This window comes from Choloepus didactylus, chromosome 5 (genome assembly GCF_015220235.1).
Source record: "Choloepus didactylus isolate mChoDid1 chromosome 5, mChoDid1.pri, whole genome shotgun sequence".
NCBI lineage: Eukaryota > Metazoa > Chordata > Mammalia > Pilosa > Megalonychidae > Choloepus > Choloepus didactylus.
In genome coordinates, this window is record NC_051311.1 from 104,582,554 (window position 1) to 104,604,398 (window position 21,845).

At 38.0% G+C, this 21,845-nt stretch overlaps 1 protein-coding gene across 9 annotated transcripts in view; it reads left to right on the forward strand.

Annotated features, from left to right (window-relative positions):
* Positions 1-21,845, forward strand: part of ADAM22 (ADAM metallopeptidase domain 22) — a 285,191-nt gene that overhangs the window by 166,011 nt on the left and 97,335 nt on the right. For all 9 annotated transcript variants that reach the window (XM_037836582.1, XM_037836583.1, XM_037836585.1 and 6 more), the window contains exons 5-7: positions 14,906-14,988; positions 20,408-20,471; positions 21,733-21,802. In XM_037836582.1, the coding sequence (XP_037692510.1) occupies positions 14,906-14,988; positions 20,408-20,471; positions 21,733-21,802 (217 nt within the window). The remainder of the gene's footprint in view (positions 1-14,905; positions 14,989-20,407; positions 20,472-21,732; positions 21,803-21,845) is intronic.

A 21,845-nucleotide genomic window follows, 5' to 3' on the forward strand; every position in this document is an offset into this window, starting at 1 on the left:
GTCTGAGATTTTATCCTACTTGCAAGCTAACAGGTTAGCCTGCCACAGCTTCATCTATGCTGGGAGAAGATATAAGACTCCTGGGTCAAAGACAAAGGACTTTATTAGTCATGGCAGTAGCAGTAGCCGAAGTACCAATATTTGTTTATACTTGTTTCTTGAGCCTAAATTCCCAGGGAGTGATGGGGAAAGGGTTGACTGACATCTGTATTATAGGAGAGAAATTCTGAATTTAGGGAACCTTAATTTTTTATTATGGGAAGTAAACATACCTCCTCTTTGTTCTGGAGGGAGATTAGCTCCATCTTCCATGGAGCCGTTTACTATACAAACATCCTTAAAAAGATAGTCCAGAATAATCTCAGGCAACAAGGAGTCCTACCATGTACCATGGTAATGTAAGATATTAATGACTGGGGAAACTGGGTGAGAGATATCTGGGAATTCTCTGTACCAGCTTTGCAACTTTTCTGTAAATCTAAAATTATTCCAAAATTAGAAGTCTGTTTAAAAAAAAGAAAACATGGATAATTTTAATAATCAAAGAGAAGGAAGGAATATTGTAAGAATAAATAACAGTTATTTAAAAGTTAAATACATTTAGCTTTATGAAAAATTCATAAACTATATTTTACTTGTTTTTCTCATTTTGACATGGACTCATGAAGATTTTGCTGTGCACTAGTATAGATCCATTGATTATTCACATTTGGGAACCACTATGTGTTAGCATTATTTAGTTTAATTTACTGTCAAATGAAATGAGACCATCTTTCTCCCTACCTTTCTTAGGGAGCCTGCAGAATCAGATATCCTTACACTCTGTACCTGAACAGATGTTTAGATGTGTCCCTTCTATGAATCCAGACTGATTCTTGTCTGATCTCAGATTATAAGTAATAATCAGCATAGGTGTTGGATTTTCTCCAACATGGGATTCATCATTTCTAGAAATTTGCTTCTTGCAGATGGCCGCAGAGAAACTCAGAATATTCCTGACCCCAATAATGCCTGTAAGTGCTCTTTTTCACAGTTGGGAGAGAAGGGCAGGAGTGGAGATGGGGGTGGGGAATGCTGGTACTTCAAGTCAACGCCAAATAAATCGGGAGGTTGGAACCTGGCAAGAAATGTGACTTTTGTAAGTTAGCAGCTAGTAAAACAGACTCCAGCTATGTGGTCACAAACATAAATCACAAGGAGGCGGGGCAAGATGGCAGACTGGTGAGCTGTAAGTTTTAGTTACTACTCCAGGAAAGTAGGTAAAAAGCCAGGAACTGCGTGGACTGGACACCACAGAGCAATCTGACTTTGGGCATACTTCATACAACACTCATGAAAATGTCGAACTGCTGAGATCAGCGAAATCTGTAAGTTTTTGCGGCCAGGGGACCCGCGCCCCTCCCTGCCAGGCTCAGTCCCGTGGGAGGAGGGGCTGCCAGCTCCGGGAAGGAGAAGGGAGAACTGCAGTGGTAGCCCTTCTCGGAAACTCATTCTACTGATTCATACTCCAACCATAGATAGACTGAGACCAGACACCAGAGAATCTGAGAGCTGCCAGCCCAGCAGAGAGGAGACAGGCATAGAAAAAAAAAAATAACGCGAAAAACTCCAAAATAAAAGCAGAGGATTTTTGGAGTTCTGGTGAACACAGAAAGGGGAAGGGCGGAGCTCAGGCCTTGAGGCGCATATGCAAATCCCGAAGAAAAGCTGATCTCTCTGCCCTGTGGACCTTTCCTTAATGGCCCTGGTTGCTTTGTCTATTAGCATTTCAATAACCCATTAGATCTCTGAGGAAGGAACTTTTTTTTTTTTTTTTTTTTTTTTATCCTTTTTTCTTTTTCTAAAACAATTACTCTAAGAAGCCCAATACAGAAAGCTTCAAAGAATTGCAATTTGGGCACGTCAAGTCAAGAGCAGAACTAAGAGAGCTCTGAGACAAAAGGCAATAATCCAGTGGCTGAGAAAATTCACTAAACACCACAACTTCCCAAGAAAAGGGGGGTGTCTGCTCACAGCCACCATCCTGGTGGACAGGAAACACTCCTGCCCATCGCCAGCCCCATAGCCCAGAGCTGCCCCAGACAACCCAGTGTGACGGAAGTGCTTCAAATAACAGGCACACACCACAAAACTGGGCGTGGACATTAGCCTTCCCTGCAACCTCAGCTGATTGTCCCAGAGCTGGGAAGGTGGAGCAGTGTGAATTAACAAAGCCCCATTCAGCCATCATTTGAGCAGACTGGGAGCCTCCCTACACAGCCCAGCAGCCCAGAACTGCCCTGGGGGGACGGCACTCACCTGTGACATAGCACAGTCATCCCTCAACAGAGGACCCGGGGGGCACAGCCTGGAAGAGGGGCCCACTTGCAAGTCTCAGGAGCCATACGCCAATACCAAAGACTTGTGGGTCAGTAGCAGAGACAAACTGTGGCAGGACTGAACTGAAGGATTAGACTATTGCAGCAGCTTTAAAACTCTAGGACCATCAGGGAGATTTGATTGTTAGGGCCACCCCCCCTCCCCGACTGCCCAGAAACACGCCCCACATACAGGGCAGGCAACACCAACTACACACGCAAGCTTGGTACACCAATTGGGCCCCACAAGACTCACTCCCCCACTCACCAAAAAGGCTAAGCAGGGGAGAACTGGCTTGTGGAGAACAGGTGGCTCGTGGATGCCACCTACTGGTTAGTTAGAGAAAGTGTGCTCCACGAAGCTGTAGATCTGATAAATTAGAGATAAGGACTTCAATAGGTCTACAAACCCTAAAAGAACCCTATCAAGTTCAGCAAATGCCACGAGGCCAAAAACAACAGAAAATTATAAAGCATATGAAAAAACCAGACGATTTGGATAACCCAAGCCCAAGCACCCAAATCAAAAGACCAGAAGAGACACAGCACCTAGAGCAGCTACTCAAAGAACTAAAGATGAACAATGAGACCATAGTACGGGATATGAAGGAAATCAAGAAGACTCTAGAAGAGCATAAAGAAGACATTGCAAGACTAAATAAAAAAATGGATGATCTTATGGAAATTAAAGAAACTGTTGACCAAATTAAAAAGATTCTGGACACTCATAGTACAAGACTAGAGGAAGTTGAACAACGAATCAGTGACCTGGAAGATGACAGAATGGAAAATGAAAGCATAAAAGAAAGAATGGGAAAAAACATTGAAAAAATCGAAATGGACCTCAGGGATATGATAGATAATATGAAACGTCCAAATATAAGACTCATTGGTGTCCCAGAAGGGGAAGAAAAGGGTAAAGGTCTAGGAAGAGTATTCAAAGAAATTGTTGGGGAAAACTTCCCAAATCTTCAAAACAACATAAATACACAAATCATAAATGCTCAGCGAACTCCAAATAGAATAAATCCAAATAAACCCACTCCGAGACATATACTGATCACACTGTCAAACACAGAAGAGAAGGAGCAAGTTCTGAAAGCAGCAAGAGAAAAGCAATTCACCACATACAAAGGAAACAGCATAAGACTAAGTAGTGACTACTCAGCAGCCACCATGGAGGCAAGAAGGCAGTGGCACGATATATTTAAAATTCTGAGTGAGAAAAATTTCCAGCCAAGAATACTTTATCCAGCAAAGGTCTCCTTCAAATTTGAGGGAGAGCTTAAATTTTTCACAGACAAACAAATGCTGAGAGAATTTGCTAACAAGAGACCTGCCCTACTGGAGATACTAAAGGGAGCCCTACAGACAGAGAAACAAAGAAAGGACAGAGAGACTTGGAGAAAGGTTCAGTACTAAAGAGATTCAGTATGGGTACAATAAAGGATATTAATAGAGAGAGGGAAATATATGGCAAACATAAACCAAAGGATAAGATGGACGATTCAAGAAATGCCTTCACGGTTTTAACATTGAATGTAAATGGATTAAACTCCCCAATTAAAAGATATAGATTCGCAGAATGGATCAAAAAAAAAATGAACCATCAATATGTTGCATACAAGAGACTCATCTTACACACAGGGACACAAAGAAACTGAAAGTGAAAGGATGGAAAAAAATATTTCATGCAAGCTACAGCCAAAAGAAAGCAGGTGTAGCAATATTAATCTCAGATAAAATAGACTTCAAATGCAGGGATGTTTTGAGAGACAAAGAAGGCCACTACATACTAATAAAAGGGGCAATTCAGCAAGAAGAAATAACAATCGTAAATGTCTATGCACCCAGTCAAGGTGCCACAAAATACATGAGAGAAACACTGGCAAAACTAAAGGAAGCAATTGATGTTTCCACAATAATTGTGGGAGACTTCAACACATCACTCTCTCCTATAGATAGATCAACCAGACAGAAGACCAATAAGGAAATTGAAAACCTAAACAATCTGATAAATGAATTAGATTTAACAGACATATACAGGACATTACATCCCAAATCACCAGGATACACATACTTTTCTAGTGCTCATGGAACTTTCTCCAGAATAGATCATATGCTGGGACATAAAACAAGCCTCAATAAATTTAAAAAGATTGAAATTATTCAAAGCACATTCTCTGACCACAATGGAATACAATTAGAAGTCAAGAACCATCAGAGACTTAGAAAATTCACAAATACCTGGAGGTTAAACAACACACTCCTAAACAATCAGTGGGTTAAAGAAGAAATAGCAAGAGAAATTGCTAAATATATAGAGACGAATGAAAATGAGAACACAACATACCAAAACCTATGGGATGCAGCAAAAGCAGTGCTAAGGGGGAAATTTATAGCACTAAACGCATATATTAAAAAGGAAGAAAGAGCCAAAATCAAAGAACTAATGGATCAACTGAAGAAGCTAGAAAATGAACAGCAAACCAATCCTAAACCAAGTACAAGAAAAGAAATAACAAGGATTAAAGCAGAAATAAATGACATAGCGAACAAAAAAACAATAGAGAGGATAAATATCACCAAAAGTTGGTTCTTTGAGAAGATCAACAAGATTGACAAGCCCCTAGCTAGACTGACAAAATCAAAAAGAGAGAAGACCCATATTAACAAAATAATGAATGAAAAAGGTGACATAACTGCAGATCCTGAAGAAATTAAAAAAATTATAAGAGGATACTATGAACAACTGTATGGCAACAAACTGGAGAATGTAGAGGAAATGGACAATTTCCTGGAAACATATGAACAACCTAGACTGACCAGAGAAGAAATAGAAGACCTCAACCAACCCATCACAAGCAAAGAGATCCAATCAGTCATCAAAAATCTTCCCACAAATAAATGCCCAGGGCCAGATGGCTTCACAGGGGAATTCTACCAAACTTTCCAGAAAGAACTGACACCAATCTTACTCAAACTCTTTCAAAACATTGAAGAAAATGGAACACTACTGAACTCATTTTATGAAGCTAACATCAATCTAATGCCAAAACCAGGCAAAGATGCTACAACAAAGGAAAACAACCGGCCAATCTCCCTAATGAATATAGATGCAAAAATCCTCAACAAAATACTTGCAAATCGAATCCAAAGACACATTAAAAAAATCATACACCATGACCAAGTGGGGTTCATTCCAGGCATGCAAGGATGGTTCAACATAAGAAAAACAATCAATGTATTACAACACATTAAAAACTCGAAAGGGAAAAATCAATTGATCATCTCAGTAGATGCTGAAAAAGCATTTGACAAAATCCAACATCCGTTTTTGATAAAAACACTTCAAAAGGTAGGAATTGAAGGAAACTTCCTCAACATGATAAAGAGCATATATGAAAAACCCACAGCCAGCATAGTACTCAATGGTGAGAGACTGAAAGCCTTCCCTCTAAGATCAGGAACAAGACAAGGATGCCCGCTGTCACCACTGTTATTCAACATTGTGCTGGAAGTGCTAGCCAGGGCAATCCGGCAAGACAAAGAAATAAAAGGCATCCAAATTGGAAAAGAAGAAGTAAAACTGTCATTGTTTGCAGATGATATGATCTTATATCTAGAAAACCCTGAGAAATCAACAATACACCTACTAGAGCTAATAAACAAATTTAGCAAAGTAGCGGGATACAAGATTAATGCACATAAGTCAGTAATGTTTCTATATGCTAGAAATGAACAAACTGAAGAGACACTCAAGAAAAAGATACCATTTTCAATAGCAACTAAAAAAATCAAGTACCTAGGAATCAACTTAACCAAAGATGTAAAAGACCTATACAAAGAAAACTACATAACTCTACTAAAAGAAATAGAAGGGGACCTTAAAAGATGGAAAAATATTCCATGTTCATGGATAGGAAGGCTGAATGTCATTAAGATGTCAATTCTACCCAAACTCATCTACAGATTCAATGCAATCCCAATCAAAATTCCAACAACCTACTTTGCAGACTTGGAAAAGCTAGTTATCAAATTTATTTGGAAAGGGAAGATGCCTCGAATTGCTAAAGACACTCTAAAAAAGAAAAACGAAGTGGGAGGACTTACACTCCCTGACTTTGAAGCTTATTATAAAGCCACAGTTGCCAAAACAGCATGGTACTGGCACAAAGATAGACATATAGATCAATGGAATCGAATTGAGAATTCAGAGATACACCCTCAGATCTATGGCCGACTGATCTTTGATAAGGCCCCCAAAGTCACTGAACTGAGCCATAATGGCCTTTTCAACAAATGGGGCTGGGAGAGTTGGATATCCATATCCAAAAGAATGAAAGAGGACCCTTACCTCACCCCCTACACAAAAATTAACTCAAAATGGACCAAAGATCTCAATATAAAAGAAAGTACCATAAAACTCCTAGAAGATAATGTAGGAAAACATCTTCAAGACCTTGTATTAGGCGGCCACTTCCTAGACTTTACACCCAAAGCACAAGCAACAAAAGAGAAAATAGATAAATGGGAACTCCTCAAGCTTAGAAGTTTCTGCACCTCAAAGGAATTTCTCAAAAAGGTAAAGAGGCAGCCAACTCAATGGGAAAAAATTTTTGGAAACCATGTATCTGACAAAAGACTGATATCTTGCATATACAAAGAAATCCTACAACTCAATGACAATAGTACAGACAGCCCAATTATAAAATGGGCAAAAGATATGAAAAGACAGTTCTCTGAAGAGGAAATACAAATGGCCAAGAAACACATGAAAAAATGTTCAGCTTCACTAGCTATTAGAGAGATGCAAATTAAGACCACAATGAGATACCATCTAACACCGGTTAGAATGGCTGCCATTAAACAAACAGGAAACTACAAATGCTGGAGGGGATGTGGAGAAATTGGAACTCTTACTCATTGTTGGTGGGACTGTATAATGGTTCAGCCACTCTGAAAGTCAGTCTGGCAGTTCCTTAGAAAACTAGATACAGAGCTACCATTCGATCCGGCGATTGCACTTCTCGGTATATACCCGGAAGATCGGAAAGCAGTGACACGAACAGATATCTGCACGCCAATGTTCATAGCAGCATTATTCACAATTGCCAAGAGATGGAAATAACCCAAATGTCCTTCAACAGATGAGTGGATAAATAAAATGTGGTATATACACAGGATGGAATACTACGCGGCAGTAAGAAGAAACGATCTGGTGAAACATATGACAACATGGATGAACCTTGAAGACATAATGCTGAGCGAAATAAGCCAGGCACAAAAAGAGAAATATTATATGCTACCACTAATGTGAACTTTGAAAAATGTAAAACTAATGGTTTATATTGTAGAATGTAGGGGAACTAGCAGTAGAGAGCAATTAAGGAAGGGGGAACAATAATCCAAGAAGAACAGATAAGCTATTTAACGTTCTGGGGATGCCCAGAAATGACTATGGTCTGTTAATTTCTGATGGATATAGTAGGAACAAGTTCACAGAAATGTTGCTATATTATGTAACTTTCTTGGGGTAAAGTAGGAACATGTTGGAAGTTAAGCAGTTATCTTAGGTTAGTTGTCTTTTTCTTACCCCCTTGTTATGGTCTCTTTGAAATGTTCTTTTATTGTATGTTTGTTTTCTTTTTAACTTTTTTTTTTTTTTTCATACAGTTGATTTAAAAAAGAAGGGAAAGTTAAAAAAAGAAAAAAAAGAAAGAAAAACAAGGAAAAAAAAAAAGATGTAGTGCCCCCTTGAGGAGCCTGTGGAGAATGCAGGGGTATTTGTCTACCCCACCTCCATGGTTGCTAACATGACCACAGACATAGGGGACTGGTGGTTTGATGGGTTGAGCCCTCTACCATAAGTTTTACCCTTGGGAAGACGGTTGCTGCAAAGGAGAGGCTAGGCCTCCCTATATTTGTGCCTAAGAGTCTCCTCCTGAATGCCTCTTTGTTGCTCAGATGTGGCCCTCTCTCTCTGGCTAAGCCAACTTGAAAGGTGAAATCACTGCCCTCCCCCCTACGTGGGATCAGACACCCAGGGGAGTGAATCTCCCTGGCAACGTGGAATATGACTCCCGGGGAGGAATGTAGACCCGGCATCGTGGGACGGAGAACATCTTCTTGACCAAAAGGGGGATGTGAAAGGAAATGAAATAAGCTTCAGTGGCATAGAGATTCCAAAACGAGCCGAGAGATCACTCTGGTGGGCACTCTTACGCACACTTTAGACAACCCTTTTTAGGTTCTAAAGAATTGGGGTAGCTGGTGGTGGATACCTAGAACTATCAAACTACAACCCAGAACCCATGAATCTCGAAGACAGTTGTATAAAAATGTAGCTTATGAGGGGTGACAATGGGATTGGGAAAGCCATAAGTACCAAACTCCACTTTGTCTAGTTTATGGATGGATGTGTAGAAAAGTAGGGGAAGGAAACAAACAGACAAAGGTACCCAGTGTTCTTTTTTACTTCAATTGCTCTTTTTCACTCTAATTATTATTCTTGTTATTTTTGTGTGTGTGCTAATGAAGGTGTCAGGGATTGATTTAGGTGATGAATGTACAACTATGTAATGGTACTGTAAACAATCGAAAGTATGATTTGTTTTGTATGACTGCGTGGTATGTGAATATATCTCAATAAAATGATGATTAAAAAAAAAAAAAAACATAAATCACAATGTGCAGAAGAAGCCTGCCTAGATAATTTGTGATGCAGGCAGTGGGAAGCTCTGGGTTTTCCAGGAGGAGGTGTTGAATTGCAATCTGGTGGGCAGCATACACCTTGGAAGAATGTAGGGCATGATTGAGTTCAAGGGCAGGGCTTCAATTCCTGCAAAGGGGTATTGGATAGAGCAGAGATCCTAAACTGCAGCAGCATATTGGAATCATCTGGGGAGCTTAAAAAATGGTAAGCTCCAAGAGGTTCTGATGTAAAGGTCTGAGGTCTGGGGTAGGACTTGGTAATATTTTAAAAGCTTTCTGTTTGATACTAATGTGCATCCAGGGTTGAGAACTACTGAGTTAGCTATAGCAGGATGGGGCAGGATCCAACTTTGTGGAGGAGGGGGACTGGCATGAACCCCAGTCTGCAGCGTAGAGGCCAGTCTTCGGGACCATCTCTGTGACTCAGGGAGCAGTGCAGCTGCACAACGGCTGCTGTGGGGGGTGCTGTCTGCACTGTCACCTTTTTAGTGTGCCCAAATTATTGCGATTTGCCCATAACGCTACTGGATTCTCCACTGAAAGCTGGGAATCTTCTTCATCACAGTCAAACCAGATGGTTGCTCACTCTACCCCCTTTAATCCAGACCAATGTATCTTGGTCTGTACTCCCTTACTCTGTACATGCAGAATTCTTTCATATTCTCATCTCACTTCTTATGATTCATTTTGTTCTTGATAAAGCCAACTGGATTTGGAGGAACAAGAAAATGATGGAGCAGAACTATGGCCCCAAAGATTATGATTTAATTGCTTTGGAATATGGCCTGGGCATTGGGATTTTTAAAGCTTCCTAGGTGATTCTGATATGCAGCTAAGGTTGAGAACCATTGCTTTAGTGTGTTCCTGGAATAAGAAAAATATGGAGTATTTGTTAACATGCAGATTCCTGAGTCTCACCTCTGAATAGGAGACCTAGTAATCTGCATTTTTAATCAATACCCTGACATGTTAGTCTTAAATGAAGTATGAGAATCATGCATAGTTCAAGGATCACTATTGACTCCCTCATGCAGTAAATATTGTCTCATTGCATTCCTCTCCTATTTACATAGCAGTTTACAGTGTACCTTATTATCTCGAGGAATCCTTTGCATTCTCTTGTCACATAGCTTGGGTACATACTATCCCCATTTTATTGATGAGGAATTTGAAAGAAGCTCTCTCTGACAGCCCACTAGGGATATGAACAAAGATCAGGCACATATGCTGCCCTGAAAGGAGACCATTGTCTAGTGGGAGAAATAAGAAAGGTATAAGACTGCAGAAAAAGATGTGATACAGATAAAACATTATGGGAATTCAGAGTAGGGAGAGGTTAGTGAGAAGTAATTTGGGAGGAGGAGGGACTCTGGGAAGTTTTTTTAGAGGAGGTGGCTCTGGCCAGTCTTGGAGCTGACACAGTTGTAGAGTTCCCTCTGAGGGTCTAGATATAGGACAGATGACTATAGGCCTCACTGCTGTGCTCAGTTCATTCCCTTTTAGGGTTTTTGTAGTTTTAAAATCCAAACTATGTGACTTCCTTTGTGTCATCATCTTGTCCTCTGTATAATAAATTATATTTTCTTTTGAAATTGTGCTGTTTAATAAAAAGTCTTAGAATTTTCAAAATAAATGATTATTGTGGCTTCCTTAAAATAAAAATTGCAATAAGCTTTTTTTTTTTTCCCACTGGAGAGACCAGTAGACATAAGGACTATTATATATTACAATTTTATAGAGGTAGGTTTTTTTTTTAGCTATAACTATCTAATTAGCTAAAAATAAACATCTGTACTGTTATGACAGTGTTATTAAATCACCAAGTGTGAAGAAAGTTTCAAGGACAATGGATCTATTTCTGTAACAAAAGAATCAGTAAGGAATAAAACTATGAGTGACAGCCAGATTAAGAGCCTGACTCTTTTAAGGATAGTCTGGCTTTTCTCTTTTTCTACAACATCTTTCTCTGATTATTATGTACAATACCTACTTCTATAAAGCATTTGGTTCCTCCAAAAAGTCATATAAAGATGCAGAGAACCTTTATAATTGATAAGATTTGAAAAAGTTTATTTAAATTAATTGTATTGAGATATATAATTTAGTAAAATGCAGTTTTATTATTTTAAAATGCAATATATATTTTGAAACATAACTGCAAAGAAATACAAGTATATTTATTCTTTTTATTATCTACTGAAATTTAAAATATTATAAAATATCCTTTGACCTACCAGGTCCATCCATGTCCAGCAATTTATCCAATGTATAAACTGACAGAACTGCATAAAACATGTGAAAGCATATTTGTTGTAACATTACTTACCACAGCAAAAAAAAATAAAAAAGAAAAGAAAAGAAATAGAAATAATCTAAATGTCTGTTAATACAGGACTGCTTAAATGAATTATGGTTCACTTTTACAATGGAATATGATCCCATCATTTAAAAAAATGAGCTATTGATATAGAAAGATGCCAAAGTTCTTAAGGAGAAAAATCAAGTGACAGAACAGTGTGCATAGTGGGAAACCATTTGTTCACTGAAAAGGATATACATGTATTTATGTATATATACAGTTGCTTGAATATGCATAGGCTATTCCTGACATGGTGCACAAAATCTGTTAAAAATGCTTACCTCTTTTGGAGGCAACTGTAGCCTGGGGAATGTGTATGAGGGGGGTATTTTTACTCTTCCCCATGTACCCTGTGAATTCTTAGACTCTCTGCCACAAGTATATTATTTTCAAGTGGCAAAAAGGAACTAATTACAAAGTGAAACAAAAATAAATTTAATTTATTTTAACGATTTTAGTAGAGTTATATAGATTAAGAAAGCCCTTTAATATTAAAGCTCATATCTTGTACTAAATGTATTTCCAGGTATGTTAAAGGAAAAAAGTATTTATTACTATAGTTCTTAGATTAAATAATTATTGATTTATGACAAATAATCCCTGAAAAAATTGCAACACAGGTATTGACATCCACCATTCTTTACAAGAATTACATCTACTATGATTTGGGAGCCTCAGAATTTGAATTATAATAGTTCAAATTGATGAGATTTTTTTCTGCTGTTTATGCTTCTCTCCAAGTGTCATGGAAACATTTGATGATGATTCAACCATATTGAGTTCTTCACTTCATTTGCAGTGTTAGGCTTTTGTGCAGATTGGGTCCTAACCATATGCTGCCTTTGGATTGACTCCTATTTTTCAGAATCAGGAATTAATGAAAGATTGTTTTCATCTCTTTAGCTAATCATCTAAACATCCATTTAGCTCTCCCTCAATATAACGGGGAACTGTCTTTAAAAATGAATTATTTTTCCTTGTAATAATTTATTATTACATGTCTCCAGAGTTGGTATTTTAAAGAAAACTTCAGTAATTTTATTTATAAAACATCTCTTATATGCGAATTTTCCAAACTATGCCACCTGTGCTCACTCTTACACTTCTACTACGTGCAATGAGTTGTCAACTTCCATTGTTCCTTTTCCTCATGTCATAATTCTTGTGATTATCTTCTCTTTGTTTATACTATCTTTATATCTACTGTTCGTTAGGAGTCTTAGACTTCTGAGAGAGATCTGATTGAGTTATTTAGTCATTGTTTAATGTAGGGGAACACTTTTAGAAGATGGTTTCATTCTATCCAGGTCACCTCATTGACTGCTGACCTTTAGTGTCTGGCCAGTAGAAAGCTAGGGTGCTGATTCCTGGTCCAGTCAAGATGTGTCCAGAAAATCGGGGTCATGTGAAATATAACACAGCAACCTCTCATGCACATAGACTGTAATCTTATGGATGGCTCACTATTCCAACAGCTCAACAGAGGATTATTTTAATTTTGTTAAATTCATCCCCAGCCCTACTCAAAAATAAAATAAAAATCAAATAAAACAAATTAGCTGAGGGAGAAGCATAGATTTGTGTTGCGTAACCCATAGCTTCTAAGTTCAACTTTTAAGTAGTGTAGGGAAAAGGGCACAGGCCTTGCATTCATACAAAGTGTGCATTCCAGCTTGGCAGCTTCCCAAGTGGATGACTTTGGCTTTCAGAGATTGTATCCTCTAATATATAATAGGAATAATATTTCTTTGTAGGATTGATGTGAAGATTTAATGTGATTGTATATGTAAATTGGGTAGAACAATAATTGACATACAGTGTTATAATAGCAGCAAACATTCATTGACTGCTTACCAAGTGCTAAGCATTAGTCTAACCCCTTTATGGATTTAATCCTCATGATGACCCGATCAGATTATTATCCCCATTTAACAAGGACTTGGAGGAAATTGAGACAAAGCCACGTTAAGTAACTTGCTTGCAGTCATACAGCTAGTAAGTGAAGGAGCCAACAGCTCATGCTTATTATGTCTACACTACTTTTACCCTCGCTATGAGGTCAGGGCCTCATTTCTAGTGCCCATCGTTGTCTCTACCCCCAAGACTCTATGGCCCTTTGGGTTTTTTCCCAGGTCAAATCCAGATGTGAAGTACCTTGCTAATTTATCATCCATCAAATCCAGCCACAATCCTCAGCTCTTGATGCTCAGTGACTCTCCTGGGGATGTGGATATGTCACAGGATCAGGGATTGCATTGTGCACCATTTTACTTGCTCTGCACCACTTCCGCAAAGCTGAGATTCGCCACATCCTACTGATTATCTTGGGAGGAGAAGCAGTCTCAATCTAGGCTTCCTTGCTTGGAATTCCGGTGAAGATAATGTCCCCAGCCTGTTACATCATTATGTCTTCCTGTTATCTCTCCCTCACTTGTCAAGCACTGAATTGGTTAGTAGGGTTAGTCCTTAAGGCAGACTATGAAATAGGTAACATTTGCCTCTTTAAATCCCCCATTCTATTGGTTCTTACTATTTCACTCTTTCCTAGATCAGCCAGTGAATTTACTTAGCAGCTTTCAGATACTGAAGAAAAAAGGAGATTAATGGGGGAATGGGAAAAGGTCATTTAGAGCAATGCTTTCTCATACTTTAATGTGCATGTCAGTCATCTAGGGACCTTGTTAAAATGCAGATTCTGATTCCATACATCTGTATTGGGGCCTGAAATTCTGTAGTTCTAACAAGCTCCTGGTGATGTCAGTGATGTTGGTCTATAGACCACACTTTCACTAGCAAGTACTTAAAGACTGAGGCATCACCCTGAGAGCATTTACCCTCTCAGGCACGTTTAGTCCAAATAAATGACTCTCTTTTATTGGAATTTAGTTAATGTGATTGGCTGCTAAAAGAAACTTCACAGTTTCAGGCCCTCCTCCTACACTCTGCTTACCAATAAGGCTATTCCTGATCTGAGAAAAGAATAGTGTAAACTTATCTATTGGCAATCAAGAATTGATACAAACATTGTAAAAAAAAAAAAAAGCATTTTCCTCCATCAGGTTGCTAAGTGACACTCAAATTATTTATTTTCATTTCTAATTAGCTTTATGTGAAAGATAATTTACTTGCTGTTACTCAAGGTTGAATCTTTCATGACTAGGCTAATAGATATTAAACTTATCCTGGTGCAAGAGCCATGTGTATTCCAATATCTGTTTCTTTTCTCTTTTAATATCACCTACATAAAAGGAAGGTTAGGTCAACTTTTATTTTCCTGTCTTTTGATTTGGAGTCAGCTCTCTAGGAGTGTTTATGAATAATTCTGTTTGAAATAGTTTGTTAATGCTAATCTGAATAATGAAATATTTTGCGGAGTTTTACATATGGAAGTGCAATATGGGCAGAAACCTGCAAAATTATGTGACTGATTCTTCTCGTGATGACAAAGTTTTATGTTCTCTATTTTCATTTTCAGGGAGGAGAACACTGTTACTACCAGGGTCATATCCGAGGAAACCCTGACTCATTTGTCGCATTGTCAACATGCCATGGGCTTCAGTAAGTGTTCAAATAATTATTTGTACCATTCATTCTTTCAGTAACAATTATTTTCTTTGTTTTTAATGTACTGTAATTGAAAGCCCTGTTTTACATCAAGAAATAATTTTAAATCAGTGATGAATCTGATCTTTTTCTCTTTTAGGTGGTTTATAAACAAAGCAGATTTTAAAATTGGAACTGCAGAAACCAGGGGCTTTAGAATTAGGGTACTTAAAAGTGATATTTGAAGCATTTTTTTTTTTTCAGCTTCATCGAAATTCAGACATGAGTGTTTGGGTAACTTTGTTTTTTGTTTCTGTGAAAGTTTACCCACTGGTTACTAATTCTATCCCTACTCTCCTTGATGTTAGTTTTTATTATATTTTCATGGAATAATAAAAATTTCAATAGATGGGAATTCTTGGCTTCTTGCACAAAGACGAAAGGCTGCAAGTGACCTCAAGAGCTCTTTGTTCCAGCCCTTTTTCCAGTCAGAATCATAGCTCACCTGCAGCAGACTCCGGGAGGGTCCATTCTGTCCTCAGCCACCTTCAGGGAATGGAGTTCTTTATCCTTCCTCGGGGCCTTGCTTCCTTTCTCATAACCTTCACTATGAAAGAATATTTGCTGATGTTTAACATGGGCTATATCCACTTCCTCCTTGTTGATAATGGTGATGAAAAGGTGGCCATCTCTTATTTGGCTTGCAACCTCTTATAAAGCTACAATGTCATTCTTCAGTATTCTATTTAGACTAAATCATCTCAATTCTTTCTTGTTTGCTTTACTTTATTGGCACCAAACAAGCCAGCATTTTAATATAGTTTTGTTATATTTTTGGTTGGTAACTTTAAAATACTTCCTTTTCTGTTACTGAGCTAGAGATACAGATTTTTCATCTAACAGACAGTCATCGAGTGTATGCTGTGTGGCTTTTACTAATATTAAGGCCATTAAAGCATGAACCCTGCCCTCAAGGAGCTTACAGTTTAGTAGGGAAGCCAAATCTCCCCAGCTTCTTGCTATGGAATGTGATAGGTATATTTATTTTCTTTGAGAGAGAAAAACACTGGTAAAAATGCTGAGAGTGGGAACGGAAGAGTGAGGTAGAACTTGAAGGCTCCAGAGAAATGTCACCTGAAGAAGTTGGAGTGGGCTCCTGAACAGACTTCAATACAGTCTTCTAAAGGAGGAGGTTAGGTTGACAGATTGTCTAGAAATCTGGGAAAGAGATCTAATGGGTAAGGCAAGAAAATCTAGGTAGTCTGCCTAAGTAACACCTCTGGTCAGGCTATGGCAGCAGGTAAGTTAGGAAGGCAAAAAGGCAAGAGCAAGTAGACTAGTTAAATTGCCAGAGAAAGAAAGGATATGCCTGAGAACATGTAGCACTTTTGTTTGCTTGTTGGTTAGTTTTTCTAAAAGACCATTTTACTTTAAATAAATTCTTTAAATAAATAGTGCTTTTTACAAACATGGAATCCATGCTTAGTATCTGGGGGCCTTTGTTCTCTTATATGGGAAAAAAAAAACACTTAGGTCCCTTTTGGCAGTAAAATTGTTATATCTGATCTCAGACTAGCACCCTTCTGCTCGGAATACTGCAGTTGAACCTGTTGACATTTATGGCAACTCACGCATATGGTAGGAGAGAGTGATATAAAAAATAAATCATTTGTTTCTCTCTTCTTAAAATCTCAATACAGAGTCACAGTGTAAGGAACTTGCCCAGTACTTGTTCCAGTTTCTTTCTTAGTTTTCCAAGTGGACACAATATTGTGAGAATCAATCAGGAGGTATTCCTGCCTTCCAAGGGCTCCAACAATATACAGACCTGGGCACCTAAGACAATACCTCACTGCATAATCCTGCGATAATCATTTGAAGGAGGATGAAAAAATAACCTTAAGGAATTTTACAGTACTAGGTAAGGGGTGGAAATCAGAATCCTTCCTCAGTTGTTTTAACTAAGTAAAATTTACTTCTACTCTTAGAAACTTCTTCATTTAAAACTAAACAAAAAGAAACAAGCAGAAAACCCACCCTGTATCCAGGAACACTGTAAGGATTGTGTTCAAATGTGTTAGGGCTTTCTTAGACTTTTATGAGCATGTTGGATTAATATATCCTCTTACCTTTTTATTATTTATTAATTATGATTTCCCATCTCAGATTTACCTTCTGAATTATATAAAAAAAATGACTGACAGAAATGTTTTGGGGAGATATTACTAAATATTAAATAAGTGACATTGTCTCAATTACAGTGATTTAGATATGAGATATATGATTTCATCTATGACTCACTGTCTATAAATAAGTACAATTTGAGATTTTTTTTTCATTCTCCTTGATTTACTGAGTTCACTTGAAGAACATAAAGGGGGCAATAATCTTGTTCATATGCCTTTTCCATAAGAACATGCGAGTCATATAGTTTTCAGATAAGAAGAACCGATGGGCAATATTTTGGTTCTGGTGCAGGGGTTTTGTTTTGTGTTATGACAAAATCCTGTAACTATGGAAACCCAAAGACTAGAATCAATGTGAGTTTATTGTCCTCTTGTGGCGATTTGTAAGAATGACTGTTTTCTTTCAAAATCTTGTTTTGATGCAGTTGTTTTAATTTTAGCTTAGTTGGCCTGTAGTACATGGCTCAATCCTAGCTGCAGGTTTTTATCAAGAATGTGCCATGTTTTCTGGACTCAATATACTTTTGGGAATTTATATAAATATAGTAAAAAGGTGTCAATCCTCAGACAAAATAAATGAAACACATACTCTTTAATTGTTAAGGAATCATTAATGGCATATTATCAGATAAGGAACCAGAGTCCTCTAGGTGTAGATAATGTCAGAATCTGCTTTCTTTATACTGATATCATAATGTTTAAACCCATTAAAAATAGCCTATTTCCCCCATTGGATGCTAGCCTAATGCAAGGCAAATACACCCATTACTATTTAAACAAAGTAAACTGCTTGCTACTTAATCAGTATTGCCATATGAACTTTGGGAGAGGGTAGTGGTTTATACAATTTTCTGGATGGGTATGGCCAGTTCTCAGCAGGGGTAGAAAGAATGGTCTCTGCCATATTTGTTCTACTATTTTGAAAAGGTTCCTCTCCAATTCCTTGAGTATGTATTATCAGTGACATCTTACAAACTGCATCTGTTTATTTTATTTTCTAAATGAGGTTATTCAAATTCAGAAAGTGCACTTTTGGTTGATAACCTTGAAGATGTGGGAATAGCAGTTCTAAGGGTATATAGAAGTTAGGAATATGTGGGAAATGCTCATGAAGAATGGCAGAATTCTGATAGAGGTAGAGCTTGAGGCCATTATAATTACACTTCAGGAAAACCAACTGATTTTACTAAGGCGTCAGTGAAAGACAAATGCTCTTCTATGTTTAACAGATTGTGTGTTATGCAGTCATTTCCATATGAAACTGAAAAATGACCACAGAAGAGTGAGTTATAGCTTCACTTCCCTCTGACTCCTGAAAGATGGAACAAATTCCTTAAGTTCCTTCAGCTTCTTAACGGGCCTTATCTCAGTAGAGGGACCATGTTCTCCTACAAGGGGTGCTTATCAGGATATCTCTGAGTGTGAATAGAGATTATATGTAGCCTTAAAAGCCCTCCATATGATTTCTCAGATGGCTGATAGCCAGCTCCAGTCTAACAGGTCCTACACCAGACTCAAGATTTGCACCCTGCTATGTGCACCCTTCTCCCTGCCTCCCCCATTCTGCTGTCGTGCCACCTTTTCCATCTTTATTAAATGACAATTATATCATTCCAGTTGCTCAAGTCACAACCGTGGAGTCATTTCTGACTCTCCTTTTTCTTGCACTTCTTTTTCTTCCATTTCTAATCCAACAACAAGTCCTATTGGCATTACTTTCAATATATATTGAATATATATATATATTCAGAGTATATATCACTGTACAACACAATCAGTGAACCCTAAAGTAATCATGGGCTGGAATTAATAGTACCATTATGATGATAATCTTTTATCAGTTGTAGCAAATATGCCATACCAATGCAAGGTGTTAATAATGGGCAGGAGGTATAGGAGATGCTTGCTGTATTTTTTGCATGGTTTTTCTGTAAACAGTTTCTCTAATAAGAAGAAAAAACCAAGGCCCTTACAAGAGCCCACATAATATGGACCCTACTACCCCTCTGATCTCAGTTTACAGCACTTTCCCGTTCAGCCACTCTATTCTAGCCTCCTTTTTCCTTGAACATGCCAAGATTCTCTTAACTTGGGGATTGCATCTGAAATGCTCTTTGAACAGATATTCTCATGGCCTACTCCTTCATTTCTTTCAGGTCTGTGCTTAAATGTCATCTTCCCTGCGCCTCCTTGCTCTTGTACCCTGTACAAATCTACAGTTCTCTCTCCAGACCCCATCTCATGGTACCATATATCCTCCTTAACATTCTTTATTTTTTCCCCTAGAATTTATTACCATCTAATATATATTTACTTGTTTTTTATATTTTTATTGTCTGTTCTCCCTAAAATGTGCTTCGGTGTCATGAGGGCAGAGAATTGGGTCTTTTTGTTCTACTGTATCATCAGCATCTACAGCAGTGCATTGTAGATACTCTGTAAACATTTACTGAATGAATAAATGAAGGTGGGTAATAGATTGCAGATTGGCAGTTCAGGAGTCAATATACTGGGGCTGTATTCCTGCCTCTGCTCTTACTGGTTGTCTAATTTGGGCTTCAGTTTCTTTTTGTGTAAAATGAGGATAATCATTGTGTATCCCTCATAGGGTTGTGGAAAAGATTAAATTAATTAATAGGTGTAAAGTACGTAGCTTATGATAAATTTGTGAAATGTTGATTCTTGTTATCATAGTATCTTTCAGCCATATGGTGGATAGGCCAGTGTCCCTTAACTACCTGCATCAGAATCACTTGTGGTTTGTTTAAAACACTGAAATATCTGACTTTTTACAAACTCTCCAGATGTGTCTTTGCATATGTCTTTTAAATTCTGAGTCATGGTTTTGTCCCATTGGAGGCAGGGTGCATTTGTTGTTGGCTGTGCTGGACTCATTCCTGTTTTCTCCTTCTGAAGTTGGAGCAGATTCTAAATACCCGGCTTTAAGTTAGATGGTGTGGAGATGCTTCCTCTTCTATTAGAAGTATTGACTAGACGGAGGAGTAATGGGCAAAGGCTAGAGAATGGCAATCTTAATCACAGGGAAGGAATCAGAGAAAGGGGCCTTTCTCTCAGCAGTGTGTGTGTGTGTGTGTGTGTGTGTCCCCGTCTGTGTGTGTGACAATGGGTGGGACTGAGAGTGGGAACTGAGTAGTAATCTGGACCTCTGGATGTTCCTGATTTTTAAATGATCTTGTTCTGAAGAGATAATCAATAGCAAAGAGTAATTATTTTCCTTTCCTTGGCAGTGGGATGTTCTGTGATGGGAACCACACATATCTCATTGAGCCAGAAGGAAATGACACCTCTCAAGTAAGTGCTTCTTCCATTTTGATGTGGCAGATATTGGGAAAGGCAAATATAAAAGTTGATGGTGAGAGCTTTTTCTTTCACTTTTTTCCCTCTACTCCTATTTCTGTTTCAAATTTTTAGGTTCAGGATAGTAAATATAAGTTGAAAAAATCAAAACTGCAAGTTTTTTTATTTTTAAAATTTCTTCTGTCTTTTGCTGTTTCCTTTATGTTGGAAATACTTTTCATATCAAGTGTTCTGAAGATCCCTATCTCCACTGTAATGTACTATGATCAGATCCATGGATATGGGACTTATTCCCCTTTTCTAGCTTCCAGATTTTTCTCTATTACCCATTGCCTTTAGGGCCCGATGCTGATGAAGTTTAGAGAAGCCTAGTTCTTCTTAATTATCTCCCTCATTTTGGTTGAAATACTCTATTTCTACAAATTAGAAAAGGATTGAGTTGTTATTCTGGACTACAGATAAACACAAGACACTTACATTGTGTTCCTTGTTCTGTGTAGCACTGACCAAACACATAGATAAGCAAATAATTCTAAGCAACATACATTGTTTTGTCACCCATAACCAAACTTTCTGGGTAATCACTGCTAGCTGGCCTGTCACTTGGCTTGACAATATGATTTTTTTAAGGTAATATAATGAAACTTTATTATGATATTCTGAAAAGTTTTTTTAAGTAATTGGTTGAAGCTAGATGGAATTATTTTAATGTACACTAATTTTTCTTAGAAGAAAAATGTGGCTTTTTACCAAGTTTTTCATAGAGTTCTGTATAACACTAGAATTTTGGAGGAGGGACCACTTTGGGCTTGCCTTGAACCAATCATCCTGCTCCCCAATACCAGGAAGTTGTTAGCTCTGCAGTCTTTGTCTAGCAAAGCCATCTGGCTTTTAATTGGTGCAGGCATGCGTGAAAAGGAACCAGTCATAAAAAACATTAACCCATTTTCCCAGATGTCTTACTTCTCCTTGGGGGAATAGGTCCATTCATTTATTTTTTCATTACTGCAGGCCTTGGCATCTGTGTCTGTGAGGCATTTTGCTTCTAATTGGATATTGCTCTGATGTTTGTTGAACACAGGAGTGGGCAGGGGGGTGGGGTGGGGTTGTACAATTGCTCCTTTTCTCTCCAAGCCCAGGAGAATGCATTACCAAGCTATGGTTCTTTTAAGGGTCTCAGCTTCTCCAGCTTTGATTGAGGCCCTGAGATATCTGGTCATACAATGCTTAATTTCTTTTGTTTTTGTCATTTCAGGAGGATTTCCATTTTCATTCAGTTTACAAATCCAGACTGTTTGAATTTCCCTTGGATGATCTTCCATCTGGTATGATAGTCATGTAGTGCCCTCCCCTTTTTTTAAAAAAAGG